The sequence below is a fragment of the Sturnira hondurensis genome, unplaced genomic scaffold (assembly GCF_014824575.4).
Source record: "Sturnira hondurensis isolate 20B ecotype Veracruz unplaced genomic scaffold, ASM1482457v3 Scaffold0025370, whole genome shotgun sequence".
NCBI classification, from domain to species: domain Eukaryota; kingdom Metazoa; phylum Chordata; class Mammalia; order Chiroptera; family Phyllostomidae; genus Sturnira; species Sturnira hondurensis.
In genome coordinates this window covers 11,070,878-11,092,111 of record NW_028098001.1, presented here as the reverse complement: position 1 = coordinate 11,092,111, position 21,234 = coordinate 11,070,878, and the positions used below count along the sequence as shown (strand labels likewise).

Below are 21,234 nucleotides of genomic sequence, written 5' to 3'. Positions count from 1 at the left end.
ATCAATAAAACAAAATTAATTTCTTCTCAATTTACTCAAACACATAATATAAAACCTTTCACAGGTGCATTTTAGGACAACTCCCCTCTTTAAGTGGTCAAGGAATACATACAGCATTCACTTAAAACATGAATAATTAGTTAACTACTAATTACTAATAATTAAGAGGTGTCCTTTCTTACTAATTACTAATAAAATAATTAGTAATTCCTCCTATAATAGATGTCCATAAGTACAAGATATCAGACACACAGCAGTGATCAAAGTTTTTTATTGCACATTTGCTTACAAGTTTGCTTCTTTCAGGTGGAGCTAAACCTCGATCATGGAGTTAGTTGCAGCCACATTCCCATCATCTGAATTTCCTGTACGTTCCCCTCGGCTGATGTCCTAGAAACTAGAACACCGACCATGTCAATCTGTCTAGGTAGTGGAGCACAGATGTGACATTTAAAAGAAATTTAACTACTCAAAAATAAACCAAACAGCATACTGTACATAAAACAAATAATGTTTATGACTACTCATATAATCCAGTCGCAGAGAATTTCTGATTACATAATATTATTAACTATAAACCAACCTTCTTCTAAATTATTTTGTTCTTGCAATGTACAATTAAGCATTTGTTTCAGAAAATTTCAACACGTTAGAAAACAGATTCTGTCACAATTAGACTTTTATAAGGTCTCCTCTCCCCACCAAGAAACAACCCAAAATGACTCCAAATCTTATAAAGGAACTATTATCATGGACTGAGATTTTTCAGAAGTGTTCATATTTCCTTTGCACTGTACTCAACAGTTAAATGCAAAATACAGAATATACTATCCCAGCTGAAATAATATAGCATTTGAGCAGCTCAAGCTTTAAACAGACTAGGACATTCATAGCTTGATTAAAAAAAGACACAAGAATGAAACACAACTACCATAGTAAACACAAAACTTTGGCCATTAATGGATCAAAGGTAATGGCTAATATTACTACTTTAAGCTCATCAACGTTTTATCAAAAAAAGTGACAACAGATATTTGGCAATAATCTTCTAAATTATTTATCCCAAATTTTCAAATGGAAAGTTTTTTTTGTACCACTTTTAAGTTCTATGCTTAATCGCTCCCATTTTCTTTTCAGACCTATTCAGAAGAAATGATTTAAACTTAATCTAGTTTTTCCTCTCACACACTTTTACATAAAATTACTAAAATCACGATTCTAAGTAATTTCTTTTTAATCATACAAATATTATATGCTGAAACTGTAATACAGAAATTAGATCTTTCTTAGTTTATCTAGAATGATGTTACTAGATTTTTAAAATTCTTTTCCATAGCTTTTCTTGTAACAATCACGACTTATGAAAAATGCATCTCAATTCCACAGCAAACTAGCATCCATGCTTATTCCACGTAGGTACTGCCAGGGGTCCCTGAGGTGTCCTGTCAACAATGACAAACTCATCAGGGTTGCCAAAGGCCTCATAGAAAACCAGTAACTCCTGTATTGCATGCTCCTCAATCTGAAAAGAGGGAAGGGGAAAAAAGGAAGATTTGCTTTACTCTTAATTATCAACTATGCAGGATTATAATACCTTTCCAATTTCCACTGTGGAACTCCTGCTTTCTATGGATATAACATAGTGGAATTAAATTAGGTATCCTACTATTCCCCTGGCAAGAAGGCTTGAGGCCTGAGCTAGGATAATCAGATACCCACCTTTCCTTGAATTTTAATTTTGAGTAGAAGAAAAAAAGAAACTGAAAACAGCAGTTGGAATCCATTCATTCCAATACCTTCATTCTGTGAGATTAATTTCTATTACTGTACAGGTCTTCAACTCTTGCTTGTAAGGTTTTTAGGGCAACAATGGGTCTTTGTTTCCAAGCCTGGCTTTCTGGTCTTTCAGGTGAAGTTTGTGAAATCTTTTTTTTTTTTTTTAAGCAACAACTCTTTTTTTAAGAGTTGAAGATTTATTTATTTATTTGTAGATGGAGAAGGGAGGGAGGAAGTGAGGGAGATGTGCAAGAGATACATTGATCAGCTGCAACCCAGGCATGTGCCTTTGACCGGGAATCAAGCCAGCAACCCTTTGTTCAAAGGCCAGCACTCAATCCATTGAGCCACACCAGTCAGGGCAGTCTGTAGAATCTTTTTTTTTAAAGATTTTATTTCTTTATTATCTTTAGAGGGGAAGGGAAGGAGAGAGGGAGAGAAACATCAATGTACGGTTGCCTCTCATGTGTCCAATGCTGGGAACTAGCCTGCAACCCAGTCATGTGTCCCGACTGGGAATCAAACCACGATCCTTTGTTTTGCAGGCCAGCACTCAATCCACTGAGCTATACCAGCCAGGGAAGTCTGTAGGATATTAATAAATAGATTCTACAAGCTGAATAGTTTCTACAAACTATCCTCAAATAAATTTCTTTTTCCTTCACGGGCCTGTGAACCAGATGATTGTGGTTCGGTTCCCAGTCAGGGCAAATGCCTGGGTTGCAGGCCAGTACCCAGTGGGGGACACACGAGAGGCAACCATACATTGATATTTCTCTCCTTCTCTCCTTCCTTTCTCCTCTAAAGATAAATGAATAAAATCTTTAAAAAAATTTCTTTTTCCTTAAGTAAGCCAGAATTGGTGTATGTTGCTTTAAGAACTCTTAACGATGCTCACTGAACTTCTGGGGAATGTGCAATATGCTAGATAATGCCAAGTTCTCTACATGTCACTTTTAAAACAGTTCAAAGAATCACCAGTGCTAAAAATATTAGCTTTATCACAATTTAATTTTATTTATTTATCTTTAGAGGAGAAGGGAAGGAGAGAGGGAGAGAAATATCAATGTATGGTTGCCTCTCGTGCATCCCTTGCTGGGAACTGGCCTGCAACCCAGGCATGTGCCCTGACTGGGAATTGAACCGTGACCCTCTGGTTAGCAGGCCCGTGCTCAATCCACTGAGATACACCAGCCAGGGCAGCTTTACCACAATTTATTAGTTCGAAATTAGTTATCCTGAATATGTCAATTAATACTCAAATTGTTGAATTTCAGTTTACTTATATATTTAATCTGATAACTATATGCACCTACACAAAGTGAACCAACATAATTTTCTTAAGATGTAAGGATAAAAATAGTGTAGGTCTTCCCAAAATTAAACCTGCATAGGCATGGTCTTTACCTGGATCAAAGCCAAGGGCTTTTCTCGACTCCTGATAAGTGCTGCTTCCTGCTGCAGTTCCTCTTCTACAATGGATGCGAAAGTGACGGGGGCTACCCCAGGAGGAGCAGCCAGGGAAGAAGATAACCAGGGACTGAGAGAATAATAATAACATGATGAGTTTTCATTCATCTTCCCCAATTTTTCATCCAATTATCTCCTCTGAAATACTCTTAAACAGTGTTACATTTTTCACCTACAACATAAAGAACCTGAGAGCTTTTGCATTCCATTTACAGAATAATAAAGTAAGAAACAGAAAAAAAGAACTAACATTTTACTTGGATCAGTGCTATAGAGAAAATTTCAGAAAACACCTAAAAAGTGAGATGGGGCAGATGCAATATTGTTGTTATATTGCGCCTATACAAAGGTAACTCAAAGTTTGGAGCAGACAGTATTCAGATAAAACACTCTATTCAGTACCATACTATTCCCAATTTCTTAATATTCTCTTTCAGCGCTAAGCAACAGCCTACCTGTGGAGGCCCCAAAGCTAATCAATGAACCTTACTTGTGGCTGTCTAGAAGTGGTGCATCTGAAACGTGGTTGCCTTCAGGTCCGCGGGTGCCTTGAGTAGAGCATCTGCAAAACAAATGCCAAACTGAAGTTTACAGCTTCTAGAGACATTAGTAAAATTACTTTTTGTAGAAATACAGAGGAAGGACTGTAATTCCCTGACTCAGGGACAAATTAATGTATGTATTCAGACTTACCTTTAAAATTATAAGCAAAGAAAAAAACCTACAGGTACTTAAACAATTTTCTATATAAAATACTGTAAGGGAAGATGCTGCAAGAAATGGCCTAATTTTAAAACTAATATTCATATAGCCATTTCTTGTAATCAGACATACATTAAGAAATACAGACAACTTTGTGAGATCTTTCACATTGATATTTTATGACTAAAAAGTGACAATAGCACTAAGTCTCAAAATACAACAGGGCCTAGAATAACATTATTTTATTCAATGTCATTTAATTATAACATCATTGATTAGATATTGTAAGAACTTAACTCTTACTTTTATCAATCAGCCTATAGTAAAATTGGTTTCATTATACCTCATTTCTCTTAAAGTTGCAGAGTCCATCAATGTTGTTAAATGAGGTCTTATTGTGTATATGTGTGTGTGTGTATGTATGTGTATATACAGATTTTGTATACACATATACAGATTTTGTAAGTAAGTGATCCACAGTCTAAATTTTGTGAGTGACTAAAAGATAGTAAATTCTTTGATAAGCTAGGGATTATGGATAAGGCAGAATTATATGACATGATCTCTATCTTCTAAGAACTCAGAAACCGGATGAGGAAACAACATATAAAACGACATAAATAATACAACAGAAAAGAATGTAAGACAGTGTCTAACAAACTGAGATCTATTGACCATAAAGATTATAAAACTCGGACAGATCTGGGCATCCGCGAGGGCCTCAAGCAGAAGATGACTCTAAGAAAGGGGTGTAGGATGAGGACAGTAGGAAGCATTCCTGTAAGAGAAAAAATCAACAAACACACCATGGAGATGGGCCAAATTATGGAGTTTTAGAGTTAGAAAGACACTTAGAGACTATCAAAATTAATCAATGCCCTCTTTCAGCAATGAGCAAATACAGGCCTAGCCAGGTTTACCAACAAAGTCTGGGAGTACAAACAGTGTAGAACACGGACTTCCGGGTTCACTCATGCACAGTTACTGGCAGCACTGCGGTGCTGAAAATCAGGCTGACTAAATCTCAGGTCCTCCCTCCCAAGAGCACTGGCAGGAAGATTTTTAAACTGGTTTAAGCAATGATAAAACAGCACGAGAGTACTATAATTGGTATCTATACCAATATGTACAAAGTGCTATAGATTCACAGGAGAAATGAACATAACAGGGAAGTGGGTATATGCTGTGGGCATCACTGAAGAAATGACATTAAAACTGAGGACAGTGACATTGAGATAGGGTTTTAATTGTACAAATACAAGCACTGGTAAAAGATTTTGGTGGCTTAAGTAAAAGTAGGCTGTTCTCATCAATAAAAAGAAGAATGTGGAAGAGAGTAAAAGGGAAATAAATAAAGTTAAAATGAAACAGAAGGGCCAGAATACAAATGCAGTGAAAGCTAAAATGTTTAGACCTGAGGTATGACCAGGCACTGAGAATACTTTTGTATACTTACCTCACTTACTCATTGCAATACAATCTCTTTGTGACAGAGAGCATGTATTCTTTCCCTTGTACTGATTAGGAAACTAAGGTTCAGAATATTATATATTATGCATGATTCACAAATTGGGTGTTGGTCAGAGAGAGAACTCAAATCCAGGCCTTTTTCACTCAGAGTTCGGTGTGTTTTCCATTATCACAAAGTTACTTTTATTTCTAGTATTCCCCTTAGTCTAGAACACATTCCACTACAAATGTCTTGTCAGTCTTTAAGGACTGGTTCAAATACTACCTTCTCTCTGGTATTACAGCACTATTACAGAGCTTTCAGACGCTGTGTTATTATTATTTACATGTCTGTTTTAACTACTAAACTGGTTTCTCAAAGTATAAGACTGTGTTTCACTCATCTTTGTTTCTCAATGTCTAGTAGAACACTTGAAACAAAGCAACCCAAACAGGAAGCCAAAAGATTTTAAGAATATGATAAAAATAAAAGCAGAGTTTTTTGTTGTTGTCATTTTCTGTTTTGGAAAATGTCCCTATTCCTTTAATTACTGGTAACTTTTTCTTACCAGTAATGTAGGTGATGAAGTACAAAATGAAATGAAAACAGGTAAAGTTACAGGGTTCTTATTTTTAATGAAGTTCTATGACCAGAATCCTATTGGGTACCTGACCTATGACATCCAAAAATCAGTCTCCAGGATGAAATAAAAGACAACTAAGAGAAAAATGAGGCCAAAAAAGATGAACTAGTGAGCTGTTGGGATAAATGTATTGAGAGGTGTCAATAAATGTATTGATGAGACTCTAAATTAAAATGGCTGTAAAATAAATGGAAAAACCTACATTCTGACGGAACGGACGACTACGTTAGAAAGAGACTGAGGGCAAACTCCCTCAAGTTCCTTGAAAGGACCTAAAGTAAGTCTTAGGCAGAAGATTACAGGTTAATTTAGAACAAACATACAATGACTGATTCACAAATTGATGATTTTGAGCACAATAATCATGTGCTCAAAATTATGATTTTGATGGTCTTGAGCTAAAAAATCATCTTGGTGTCCAGAGTTTAACTAAAGTGTTTCTAAGAAATAAAAGAAAAATGTAGAACCAATTATTACTTAATTGTTAAAAAGTAGCAGCTACAAGATCTGTGTTAGAAAATGGCTAACCTATCAGATGCACAGTTCCATGGTGATCAGGATGCTCACAGAACTGGTTGATTTTAGTCACAAATTAGATGAAAAAATGAAGGCTTCACTAAGTGAAATGAAGCAAAATGCACAGGGAAACACTAGTGATGGGAAGAAAACTGGGACTCAATTCAAGGGAGTGAACCAGAAGGAAGAAAAAATGACCAAACAGAAAAGAATGAAGAAACAAGAATATAAAAACTGAGGAGAGGCTTAGGAACCTCCAGGACATCTTTAAATGTTCCAACATCTGAATTATAGGGGTACTAGAAGGGGAAGAGGAAGAGCAACAAGTGGAAAGCTTATTTGAACGAATAATAAAGGAGAACTTCCCCAATCTGGCAAAGGAAATGGACTTCTAGAGAAGCTCAGAGAATCCCAAAGAAGTTGGACCCAAGGAAGCACACACCAAGGCACATCATAATTACATTAGCCAAGATTAAAATGAAGGAGAGAATCCTCGAAGCAGCAAGAGATGAGGGGACAGTAACCTACAAAGGAGTTCCCATCAGACTGTCAGCTGATTTCTCAAAAGAGACCTTCCAGGCAAGAAGGGGCTGGAAAGAAGTATTCCAAGTCATGAAATCCAAAGACNTAGGAACCTCCAGGACATCTTTAAATGTTCCAACATCTGAATTATAGGGGTACTAGAAGGGGAAGAGGAAGAGCAACAAGTGGAAAGCTTATTTGAACAAATAATAAAGGAGAACTTCCCCAATCTGGCAAAGGAAATGGACTTCTAGAGAAGCTCAGAGAATCCCAAAGAAAGCAGACCAAAGGAAGCACACATCAAGGCACATCATAATTACATTAGCCAAGATTAAAATGAAGGAGAGAATCCTCGAAGCAGCAAGAGATGAGGGGACAGTAACCTACAAAGGAGTTCTCATTAGACTGTCAGCGGATTTCTCAAGAGACCTTCCAGGCAAGAAGGGGCTGGAAAGAAGTATTCCAAGTCATGAAATCCAAAGACCTACAGCCAAGATTGCTCTATTCAGCAAAGCTTTCACGTACAATGGAAGGGCAGATAAAGTGCTTCTCAGATTAGGTCAAGTTCAAGGAGTTCACCATCACCAAGCCCTTTAATTATATGAAATGTTAAAGGGACTTATCTAAGAAAAAAAGATAAAAAATATGAACAGTGAAAGGACAGCAAACTCAGTTATTAACAACCACACTTAAAACAAAAGCAAACTAAGAGGACAACTAGATCAGGAGCAGAACCATAGAAATGGAGATCACATGGAGGGTTAGCAACAGGGGAGTGGGAGGAGGAGGGGGAGAGAAGGTACAGAGACTAAGTAGCATAGACGGCAGGCAGAAAACAGACAGGGGTGGGACAAGAATAGTATGGGAAATATAGAATCTAAAAAACTTGTGACACGTGGACATGAACTAAAAGGGGGGAAATGGGGGGAGTGGGTGTGCAGGGTGGAGGGGAATGAAGGGGGGAAAATGGGACAACTGCAATGGCATAATCAATAAAACACTAAAAAAATAGTATGTCCCTGGCTAACAGAATTTGATATTAAGACTAAAGTATCTTTCTTATATAGGCCTTGTTAAATCAAAGTTAAGCAAGCAGAGCTTAAGTATAACTTACTTATGAAATATTTTGTAATTTATAAAGTATTTTCATATACATTAAGCCTTAAAATAAACCTGTAGGATAGGCATTACTGTATTTCATATATGAGGAAACTCATATATGGTTCACAAAGGTTCACAGAGGCCTTTTGTAATCATTAGACTGCAACTGAAATCTGTTTCATAAAATTATAATCACAGTAGAAAATTACAATCTGATAATAATATTTCCATGGATAACCTCATTAATTACAAATTTACCAGAGCAACTTAAAGTTTGTCAAAATTTCATCTTAGAATGAAGTAAAATTATTGTTATGATTAAGCAAATATAAAAAACATTCTAAGTTTTTAGATAATAAATACAGCACTATTAAGCCCACAGTATGTGCGACACAGAAATAGGCATCCCGACAGACGATTTGTATAAAATTTAGCCTTCTAAAAAATAAAAACATAAATACTCCAGCAGAATCTTCTTCCAAAATTTCTGTTCAAACTGAAGAGCATTAATTTTTCTGAATTTAGATTTTCAGAAAACAACCAAATTACTTTTTGTTCATATAGTTGACTTTTACTGGCTAGTATAAGAATTTTATACTGGCTTAACTACAAAGATTTTTATGTAAGATTAGAGCTGATATAACAATTTTTGTCTCACAAGTAGTTTTTCTTACTACTTAGAAACACAAGATCACATTTTTTGCTCAAAAGTACTTAAGGAGGTATTTAGCGAAGGAAAATGAAAGAAAACATTTTAAAACACAACACATAAGTAACAACAGATAAAGAGAAATTGCATAAATCCCTCTGTTCTACATTTCAACATCCCCCCAAAACACTGCAATTCTTGGCTTTCCCTAACCTTTAATTGTGGAAAATGCATTTTCCACAATAAAAACATGAATGTGTGACTGAGGGACCTTCCTGGGACGAGCTCCCTCATCTCTGCTCCGCCTCTCCACTCCCTGAAGGACCACAAGCGCTCCCCTCTTCTTGCTTTAACTCCCATGATTTCCTCTGTTTATACGGTCCTTTCTCCTCTTTAAAAAATCCCATCCTATTTTCAAAAAACTTGTGGCAATAAAATATACCAGTAGTTTTTTCTAGTATTATTTATATAGCCATAAAGATAATGATCAGATATTTGGGACTGAATACATAAAATGTTTATGAACTACACTCAAGCCTTTCTCCTTCAATGAAGTTTCCCCTTACAATTCTAGCCCAGCCACTTTTTCCTCCTTTGGACCACTCATCTGGCCCTTAATCAAATGTTGCTCTGTGACTTCTTTAATACTGTTAAACTGTACAGTAATTTATTTTTTTCTTTTGACTGTTTAAGAAATTTTTATTTTAGAAGGTATTATTGTACATGTCTACAGGTAATTTTAGTTTTTTATATACACCTACCACATTCACACTGACACTGAAATAAAAGTGACTATTATAACTAAGATGATAAATATCAAGAGAATGAGTTGGAACCAGGACATGAATTAGGTGAAACTGAACCTTAATTTCATCCTCATTCTGTCATATAACTTCCATGTGTGCATAAGGAGACTTACCAACTACATTTCAAATACATTTAAGGATGGGCCTGTGTATCATACTTTTATATACACTCAGGCCAGCAGAGTGTTGTACATATATCATGTGTCCCATAATTTAATGAATTAATTAATAATTTACTGTATCTGTTATGGTTTATTATTTTCTTTTAAAACTCAGTTATGATTCCATATTTTCTATGATAAAATTTTAAAAAACCCTCAAGCTGTTTTCTTTCTCAGTGACCAGATGATAATACGGAGCTATTTAAAACATCAACTTCCACTCATCAAACACGCATTGTATGGATGGCCTGATACTATCATACACTCCTTTAACTAAAATTTCCAAAGTTGTACCATAGCATACACCACTTTCCACAATTAGGAGTCCTGATGTTACAGCACACTCTAGTGATCAACTATGAAACCACAGATCCTTAACATTTTAAGAGTTCTATAACAAAAATATTCATCCAAAGAAACTGTATAGTTTTAATATTTAGAATATTAAAAATTACAAAAATTTAATACTTCACACTTTAAAATTCACACATCTAAGAAATACAATATAACTTGCTACATTAGAAACAAATGTTGCTTGAGACAGAGTTATAATTTTATTTCATTTATTTATCCCATCATTCACCAGATGCTCACTGAACACCTACTACATGCACGAAAACATTCTAAGCATTGGTGGTGAGCAAAGAGAGCGATCTTTCTTGCTCCCATTGAACTATATAGTTGAATATACAGATATTAAAATATCTGTAGCAAAAAACATCAAACAAAGAATCCCACTAATAAAAAGTATAACTATGAAAACTGTGAAGAGTGAAAAGTATACTAAGAACATACATAACAGGAAACTAACCCCAAAAAGGAAGCCAGACATCTCCAAAGAATATGAATGAATAGAGGCTGAAAGACTCACAATTAGTCAAAGGGTAGGTAGGTAGAAAGAAGTAAATGGCACTTGAGAAACCAAAAGAAGGCCAAGATGGCTAGAGCACAGAGATTGTTAAACAATAAAGCTATAGAGGATGGCAGAGGCCTTGAAGACCATAGAAGAAGTATAGCTTTTATCCTAAGAGCAGTAAAATCGGCATTTTAAAGAGGTTCAGTATACTGAAGGAAAGGAAGGCTACGGCAACACCGGTTAAGAGGCTTACTCAGGTGACCAGGTGAAAGGTCACAATAGTCTGAATGCGGATGACAGCAGTGGAGGTAAAGTCGAGTATATGGATTTGAGAAATATTGAAGAGATAAGACCACCATGTCTTGATGACCGACTGGACATCGGTAAGAAAGATGGACATTTAAAGACTTGCAAATGCCTTTTATCAAGAAAGAAAAAGAAGGAAGAATGGGCTGTTCAGTGTTTCATCTGTGTATTTGCTTGATTTTGGTTTTATGAGGGAGGTATGAAGAAAACATTAAGTTTGGATTTGACATAAAATTTAAGGTATTTCTGAACATTCAAATAGGATAAGATATCAAGAAGGTGGTTGGATAACGAAGTCTGAAGCTCAGATGATAGTTGTGGGCAGGCGATATAAATTCTGAGTCTGTAGTATGTAGCTGATAACTGAACACAGAAGCTTATGAAATAGAGTAGAAAAAAGAGTTAAATGAGATGACCTGTAATTGAACTTCAAGTACAATGAGTCCATATAAAAGGTGTTGGCAATATGGAGGACACTGATAAACTTAGCCTGTTTCAGTGGTGCAATGAAACTGGAAGCCAGAATATATTATGAGATGAGTGGGAGCTGACAGCTCTTTGAGGAATCGGGCTGTGAAGGGCGTAGAAGATCGGTAAGGACAGGACAACTGCCCGAACAGAGTGTGGGGGCCAAGGGACTGATTACCCCACCCTGACCACATGACAGACCTGAGCATATTGAAAACCAGACGGGAATAATCTACTTAAAAGGAAAAGACTCACTATTTTCAAGAAAAGAAAGAAATAACTCATAGTTTAAGGCTTCTGAAGTAAAAAAGAGTTAAGACATGAGCAAAGGTAAAAATACTAGCCTTGGATTGGAAGGATAACTCTTCTGCAAAACAAAAAGGATAAGATGAATACTGATAGAGGTGAATAGTGTCTCACAGTAGAAAAATAAAGAATTTACTTTTCTTTCTATTTAAAAACATAGTCCACAGGACATTATCATATAACTTACAAAACCAGTGATATTCTTATGTTTTTCTCATTTCAAAACAAGACCATGTACCATATTCAGTTTTAAAAAATGTAACAGAGGTAGCCTTGGCTGGTGTGGCTCAGTAGGTTGAGTGCCAGCCTGGGAACTGAAAGGTCGCTGGTTTGATTCCCTGTCAGGGCACATGCTGAGTTGCAAACAAGGTCCTAAGCTGGGGGGCATGTGAGAGGCAACCGACTGATATTTCCCTCCCTTACCTTCTCCCTCCCTTCCCTTCTATCTAAAAATAAATAAAAATCTTTAAAAATAAAATAAAAATATAATAGATGTAGGATCATTACAGAGGATAACAAAAAGCAATTTAAAATGTTTTTCTAATTTAAAAAGTTTGTCTGGAATAGGCAAACTTAATGAGAGATGCGTATGTGACTATTTTTCTTTTTCAATTACAGTTTACATTCAATGTTATTCTGTATTAGTACCGGATGTACAGCAAAGCAGTAAGAAAATCATGTCTTTACCGAGTAGTCCCCCCAGTATTTCAAGTACACACCTGACCCAAAGGTTACTACGATATTAACGACACCCCCATGCTGTAATTTACACCTGTGACTATTCTGTGACTACCAGTATGCACTTATTAAACCCTTTGCCTTTTTCATCCTGCCCCCCAAACCCTTCCTCTCTATTGACTGTCAGTCTGATCTCTGTAATCTATGAGTTTGTCTCTACTTTATTTTGTTCTTTAGGTTCCATATATAAGTGAAATAATATGGTATTTGTCTTTCTCTGATTTATCTGACTTAGCGTAATACCCTCTAGGTAAGAAGATATCACTCCTTGTATAACTGAGTGGTATTCCACTATGTCCTCATCTATTGATCTGCATTTTGGTTGCTTTCACAGCTTGGCTATTACAAATAACACTTCAATGAACACAGAGGTTCATACGTTCTTTTCAGTTAATGTTTGGGGTTTCCTCAGATATATATCCAGAAGAAGAACTGATGTGTCATTAGGCAATTCCATTTATTTTTTGAAGAACCTCCACACTGTTTTCCATAGTGGCTGCACTAATCTGCTTCCCCATCCACAGCAGACTAGGTTTCCCTTTACTCTACATACATGCCAACATTTGCTCTTGGTTGAATTATTGATGATAGCCATTCTGAGGAATGCAAGGTTGTATCTCATTGTGGCTTTGATTTTCATTTCTCTGATTAATGATGTTGAGCATCTTTTCACATGTCTATTGGCCATCTGTATGTATTCTTTGCAGAAGTGTCTACTCAGACTTTGCCCACTTTTTGACTGGATTATTTTTCCGGTGTTAAGTTATCTGAGTTCTTTATACATTTTGGATATTAACCTCTTATTGGATGTTTCATTGGTGAATACCTTCTCTCATTCATTATGCTGTCTTTTCATTTTGTTAACGATTTCCCTTGCAGGGCAAAAATTTTTATTCTGATAGAGCCCCACTTATTTTTTCTTTTCTTCCCCTTGCCTAAAGAAGATATGTCAGAAAAAATATTGCTAAAAGAAATGTCAGAGATTTCTAATGCCTGTATTTTCTTCTAGGAGCTTTGTGGTTTCAGGTTTAAGTCTTTAATCCATTTTCAGTTTATTCTTGTAAATGGTATAAGAAGGTGGTTTAGTTTCATTTTTGTGCATGTATCTGTCTAATTTTCCCAGCACTATTTATTGAATAGACATTCTTTTACCCCACTGCATGTTCTTGCTCATTTTATCATAAATTAATTGACTATATATACAGGGGGTTATTTCTGGGCTCTCTACTCAGTTCCACTGATCTATGTGTCTGTCTTTATCCCAGCACCTCACTTTTTTGATTCTACAGCAATGTACAGTTTAATATCACATAGTATGATACCTCCCACTTTGTTCTCCTTTTTCAAAAATTTTCAGAGTCTTTTGTGTTTCCATACAAATTTTTAGATTATTTGTTCTTGTTTTGTGAGATAAGCCATTGGTATTTCAATAGGAATTGTGCTGACTCTATAGATTGCTTTGGGTAGCATGGAAATTTTAATGACATTAATTCTTCCTATCCATGAGTGCAATCTATGCTTCCATTTATTAGTATCTTCTTCAATTCCTTTCTTCAATGTCTTTAACTTTTCTGAGTACAGGTTTATTTTAAAACATTTGTTTATAATTATGTATGTAATAGATACAAAACGCACAAGTGGCACTCAACTGTAGCTAAATATAAACATTTTTACTGCCAAAATGTATCAACATTTAAGAGATTACATGTGTAAATTTAAAATATAAAACCTGGACTTTAAAAACCAGTATCAAAAATAGCTAGACCAAAAAACTGGAAACCCCCTAGTGTCCCTCATCAGATGCAGACAGACTGCTGTATATCCATAAACAAAATACTATTCAGCAATAAAATGGAATGAACTAATGATTCACACAATAACTTGGATAAATCTCAAAATATATGCTGAATAAAAAAATGGGTATTTTAAAAAGTACATAATGAAGGAATCCATTGATACAAAACTCTAGAATACACAAGATATTCTATCTAGTCTACCTGACAAGATGGAAGCAGGTTAGTACCTGCATGGGCAGCAGGATGGGAAAGGGAGGAAGGGATTACCAAGGGGGATGGGGAAACTTCTGAAAATGACAGTTATATTTACTGTCTTGAATGTGGTTGATGACAATGGTCTAATGGGTATAGGCACATGCCAAAACTTCAAATTATATATTTTAAATGTATACAGTTTATTATAAGCCAATTATATCAAAATAAAACTTCAAAAATATACATTAATTCTGAATGTAAAATACAAAAATCTGCCTCACTGCCTTGGCTGCATGGCTCAGTTGGTTGTAGCATCATCTCCTATACCAAAAGGCTATGGGTCTGATTCCCAGTCAGGGCATATGGCCAGGTTGCAGGTTCCAACCCCATTTGGGGCACATAGGGGAGGCAACTGATCAATGTCTCACATCGCTGTTTATCTCCCCCTGCCCCACCCCCCCTAAAAATCAATAAATATCTTCAGGAGAAGATTAAAGAAATCTGCTTCATAAGTATTTAAAGATTATGTCAGAACATAAAACTACCACAGAACATTTTAAGGTAGAAAATGTGTAAGTTTATTTTATTACCTTATAACTTTTGGAGCCTGGGAATTTTCAATTCCTTTAAAACAAACTTTCTTGATGTGATCTCCTGAACTATGCCCAGTAATAGATTTTTTTCCTTCTACTAAGAAATCCCAGAATGACTTGGATGAAAATGAATGTAGAGAAGGTGCCCTGTAAAAGACAACAGAGATCACATTTAAAAACCCCTTTAAAAAAAATGTCATTGTTAGAAGTCATAGGGCATGCAGGTAGAGAAGATAGATACAAAATTTTATATTATGTAATTACAGTTTTCATCACAATGTTGGATTTTTTATGTTAACTGTGATTAACTAATCAAAACTATGTGATAAAATAATAAATGCAAGTTAACATAGATATTGAATGATAGCAATGACATTAGTAACAGCTATTACAACTATGTCTCAGGTAACAACAAAAACTATGCTTAATAAATTAAATAATTAAGCTCAGCAAATGAAATGTTACTTCTGAATAATGCTGTTAATTTTACTTCCTGATTTGAGTTCTGGTTGAACAAGATTTTCAGTTTGAGGAACTTCATCAACCTGCACACTTTTAACTACACTACTAAGTGCATATGTTTCAACAAAAAGTCATTTAATATCCAAACCCGATTTTACATGGATAGAATGGAGGAAATAAAACTTAAGTTGATCTAAATAATAGAAAACAAAATCATTTACACACAACACAGATGTAATACTTTGAGTATTAGACAAGATTGGAATTTCAGAACAATATCCACGAAAAAATAGGCAAAACATTAAAAATTACCTATAGAGATTATTTTAGCTTTCAAAGATTTCATGCTTAAATTTATATGGTATCAGAATCTTTTTATTCAGCAATCAATGTTTTACTTTAAAATATAGACTGTAAAAAGGGCTCTGACTGGAGTGACTCAGTGAGTTGGGCATCATCTCACAAAGAGAAAGGCAACAACCAGGCTCTATTCCTGGTCAGGGCACATGCCTGTGTTGGGAAACAGGTCCCTGGTTGGGAATGTGTAAGGGGTAACTGGTTGGTTGCACATAGATGCTTTCTCCCTCTCTTTCAATCTCCCTTCCCCTCTTTCTAATACTAAATAAATCAAATCTTAAAAGAAGAATGTAAAACAGATTCATAGGGTAGTAGTCAGGATTAGGCACACATACTCTGTCACTAGACTGAGTTCAAATCTTGGCTCTGTCATATATTAGCTTTGACCTTGGGAAGTTACCTAACCTCTGTGCTTCAGTTTCCTCATCGATAACATGGAGATACTGATACCATCTTCTTCATCTTAACAGTTAGGAGGACCAAATGTTAACTTAAGCATTTAAAGTAGTACCTGATCAGAAAAATGCTATGTAAGTCTGTCATTATCCACAATTTTCACATTTAACAAAACTAACTTATTGTAATTTATAAGAAAAAAGAAGAAAATGAGAACACAGAAGTTCTGACATAAAGTAATAAAATCAGTTAATAGGTTTAGCATGTCTTTCCTTCCTAACATGTGACTAACTTGGAAAAATAATTTAAAAAGAAACTTTTATTATTTCAGACACTGTACAAACTACAGTCCACCCTTAGAATCATTTTCAGAATCTGTAACATTAGTCAAAATTATAAGCAACAATAATGTAAACTATTTCCTAGTCTAATTTTAATTTTTTCCATTTTATTTACTTGGAAACAAAATGGACATGTTAATAAGTGAATAAAAGTGCTAACTGGATACTTCTCCCAAAAGTTAAATTCATACTTTGAAGATAGCATGAAATCCACACCCAGATTAAGTTCATAAACTCTAGGGTATGGCAAAAGCAGGCTTACAGTTGATCATATGGAAAATAATACAATAATTAATAAATAACATAAGAATAAACTCTCTGTTTCACATACTCACAACTGTATACTTATTTTTGCCCCACCTATATTTAGGGTACCCCATAAAAAGCAAGGCTTTCTAAATTACCATATCCTGTTTAATAACACATTTGTACCTACTTCTGGCCAAATCATATTTGCAAAAACATTTTTATACTTATCATCTCATTTAATCCTTACAATAACAATCTTGACACAGTATTTTCATCAACACGAAAAATGTACAACCAAAGTTCATGGATATCAACCATAGTCACCAGAGATAAGGCAAAACTGGGATCCAAACCCAATTCTTAAGGTCACAAAACTCATAATTTGCCTTCTGGTCTACCACTGCATTCTATAAGAAATCAAAACAACACTCCTTATAAAATGCCAAAGGTAAAAAGATGGGAGAAAAATGATGATGATTCACACTTTGCTTTGCTAACATATGAGCTAAGCATCCATCCATTCATTCATAACAAGATTAGCTAAAATTTTTTACCAAATTTCTATTTACTCAGTAAAGGTTAAATGAACACAAACTGCTTCACATAAAGATTTCTCTTAAAAACAATCACACCAAAAACTTAATATATGTTAACAAAATCAGTGATTTACTTTAAAAAATCATATGGCTATATTATAAAATTATCATTTAAGTAGATAATAATAGCTAATGTTTATATATTTGTTAATAAAATACTGGTGGTGCTAAATGTATTCCATGTATCAATTCCTATGATATATGTACTGTGAAATATTCACAATACCCTTGTGAAGCATTTAACAGTACAAGTTCAAGAAATTTCCTTCATAGATTTGGATCAGAAACTTGACCTACTAGTATTTATGTTACAAATATTTCTTCAAAATGAACTTTTTAAAAAATCTATTTTATTGATTATGCCATTACAGCTGTCCCATTTCCCCCTTCATTCTCCTCCACCCTGCACACCCCCTCCCCCACCATGCCCCCCTTTAGTTCATGTCCATGTGTCACAAGTTCTTGAGATTCTGTATTTCCCATACTATTCTTGCCCTCCCCCATCCACTTTCTACCTACCGTCTATGCTACTTACTATCTGTACTTTTTCCTCGTCTTTCCTCCTCCCACTTCCCTGTTGCTAACCTTCCATGTGATCTCCATTTCTCTGCTTCTGTTCCTGTTCTAGCTGCTTGCTTAATTTGTTTTTGTTCTAGGTGTGGTTGTTAATAACTGTGAGTTTTCTGTCCTTTCACTGTTAATATTTCTATCTTCTTTTTCTTAGATAAGTCCCTTTAACATTTCATACAATAAGGGCTTGATGATGATGAACTCCTTGAATTTGACCTTATCTCAGAAGCACTTTATCTGCCCTTCCATTCTAAATGAAAGCTTTCCTGGAATAGAGCAATCTTGGCTGTAGGTCTTTGGATTTCATGACTTGGAATACTTCTTTCCAGCCCCTTCTTGCCTGGAAGGTCTCTTTTGAGAAATCAGCAGACAGTCTGATAGGAAGTCCTTTGTAGGTGACTGTCCCCTTATCTCTTGCTGCTTCTAGGATTCTCTCCTTCACTTTAATCTTGGCTAATGTAATTATGATGTGCCTTGGTATGTTCCTTCTTGGGTCCAACTTCTTTGGGACTCTCTGAGCTTCCTGCATTTCCTGGAAGTCTATCTCCTTTGCCAGATTGGGGAAGTTCTCCTTTATTATTTGTTCTCCTTTATTATAACTTTTCCGCTTGTTGCTGTTCCTCTTCCCCTTCTGGTGCCCCTATAATTGGGATGTTGGAATGTTTACAGATGTCCTGGAGGTTCCTAAGCCTCTTCCCACTTTTTTGAATTCTTGTTTCTTCATTCTTTTCTGTTTCTGGTCCACTCCATTGATTTGAGTCCCAGTTTCCTTTCCATCACTATTGGTTTCTTGTGCATTTCCCTTCATTCCACTTAGTTTAGCCTTCATTTGTTCCTCTAATTTGTGACTAAACAACCAGTTCTGTGAGCAGGATGCTCACAGAACAGTGTTTTGAACTGTGCATCTGATAGGTTGGCTATCTCTTGGTCGCTTAGAAGTATTGGCTCTGGGGCTTTGAGCTGTTCTTCTTGAGCCATAATGTTTTGGTCTGTTTGCACCTGTTACGTATGAGGGGCAGAGCCTTAGGTGTTCACTAGGGCGAGGCGACCCACACTGCTGGGTTGTGATGCTGTATGTGGGGGTGGGATCAGAGAGGGGCAAGGGCGTTTGTTCTGCTCTCTCTCGGATTTCAGTCCCCTCTGCTGTTTCCTGCAAGCAAATTGGGCCCTTCTGGTGCTGGTTCCCGGGTGGGCGGGCTTGTGCACCCTCCAGGACCCTGTGGGTCTCTCCAATGAACTGTCTGTGAGCCTGGGAGCTTCTCCCGACACCTTGACCCCGAAAGTTTTTCCGATTGGTGCTTTTAAGCTTTAATTCCTGTCACTGGGGCCCTGGTTTGCACAGTCTGTCCCACTGCTTGCTCCTCTGCCTGGTTTATCTGCGAGAGAATGTGTGACTGCAATCAGCCGCTGCCCCGCACCCTCACTGGGTCCTCCCACTGCCACCCTGTGCCTGGGATCTGTCAACCACTGCCTGCGTGCCTGGGTCAGTCTGGCCACTTTTTCCTGTGCAACCCCACTCCACTAGCTGCTGACTCCATCCCTCTTATCAGTCTGGCTGAATGGTTCATTGTTGTGGGACTTCCACACAGTTAAATTTTCTGTGTTTTCGTTACTAAAACTTTGTTGTCTTTAAACATGGTTGTGTGAGGAGGAGCAGTGTTTCCATCTATTCCTCCATCTTGGCCAGAAGTGCCTTAAAAAGAAACTTACCTGACTTTGAATTTATCACAAAATTTCCCCTCAAACACATATATACAACAGAACATTAAAAACTATATATATATATATATATATATATATATACACACACACAAAATAACCACTCTCCACTTCCTTACCAGTTCCTTTCTCCTCCCCAAAGCACACATACCTGAAGGTTTCTACTGGCAAACACGGTATAAAGTACAATGTGTCATTAGTCATTTGGGAACAAGCTGACAAGTATTCTTGCCAGAAAACCCACCGACCATCTCCTGTGAAGTAATTCATGACTCTAAACACAGAAACTTCACAATGACATGTATAAAGAGCACAAAGGATCAAATTCACCCTCCTAGTAATTCGAGAACTTCTAGATGTGGTGATCTGTATCCTAAAAGCTATTTTTTAAAAAAGTTACTTATAGCATCACCTTAAGTACATACAGCTAACAGTACTCACAAAAGATCAAACTCCCATGTTCATTAATCATGCCCAATGGTTACCTATAAAATGTCCTACGCAGATTTCTTTACATGAGTTCTGTTATTCTTTCCAGTGATCATGCCATAATTTGAAAGTGTGTCTGATTTCCTGTGATTTTGCTTTTGTAACTCATAGGCTAAAGCTATTTTCCATCTCAGTAGCCAGAGAAACTTCATGGAGAAGCACTGGTAGATATTCGTAGCACACAACAAATTAATCAAGATTTGTTTCTCAGCTAAAGCACCCTGAAAATTTTACTTTAATGAATAAAATTCCTAGCTCTAAAAAGTTAAATAATTGAAATCAGTCTATACCTTATAGGCTAGTTCTATATGAAATTCAGAAGAATGTACATTTATAAATCAAGCCAGACCACAAAGACCATGCATTCTTCCACTGAAGATTTATTTCTTCAAGTAAAACACTGGATAATGAAAAGTGGCCAACTCCTATGTACACTCGGTGTTTTCACATTAGATTTAAAACTCAATTGGCTAGAACTTCATTCTAATGCAAGAACCAGTTGTCTTATTGCCATACCTAACTGCAAACAGCAGGAGTACAACTATATAATGGGAGTCATACAGACTAGGTGAATGAATGCGTGAACAAACTAGTGAAAATTCTTATTACAACCAGCAGCAGACTTAGAGGGCTAATTTGTATTGATAATTTGCTAATTAATTGCACATTAACTTTAATGTTGAAATAAACATGGTATAAAAACACCTAAGGAAATAAAATTGCATTAGGTAATTCATCAGGATGATAATGTTCCTTTCAGAAGTATTTTAAAAGTTTAACAGTAAATCACTACAGTAATGAATACATTCTGTAAACACAATATATAAATCAGAATAGTTTTTCAAAGCAGAGTAGTTTAAATTCTACCAACTCTGTTTAGATCAACATTTACAAGGAACATTGTGGTCAGAAAAACAAATCTGTCCCATTTTTTACCTTCTTCAAGCATGTATTTACATGTACTTACACCCTACATATATCCGATTAAAAATCTAGTGATA

The 21,234-nt window shown here is 35.9% G+C and overlaps 1 protein-coding gene across 1 annotated transcript in view; it reads right to left on the bottom strand.

The window, feature by feature from the left end:
* Positions 1-254: 254 nt before the first annotated feature.
* The window catches only part of IBTK (inhibitor of Bruton tyrosine kinase), a 98,184-nt gene continuing 77,204 nt past the window's right edge, over positions 255-21,234 (bottom strand). Inside the window, exons 26-29 of the mRNA XM_037039264.1 lie at positions 15,052-15,201; positions 3,737-3,808; positions 3,184-3,316; positions 255-1,522 (exon numbers count right to left, since the gene is read on the bottom strand). Coding sequence (XP_036895159.1) covers positions 1,391-1,522; positions 3,184-3,316; positions 3,737-3,808; positions 15,052-15,201 — 487 coding nt within the window. The 3' untranslated portion in view covers positions 255-1,390. The remainder of the gene's footprint in view (positions 1,523-3,183; positions 3,317-3,736; positions 3,809-15,051; positions 15,202-21,234) is intronic.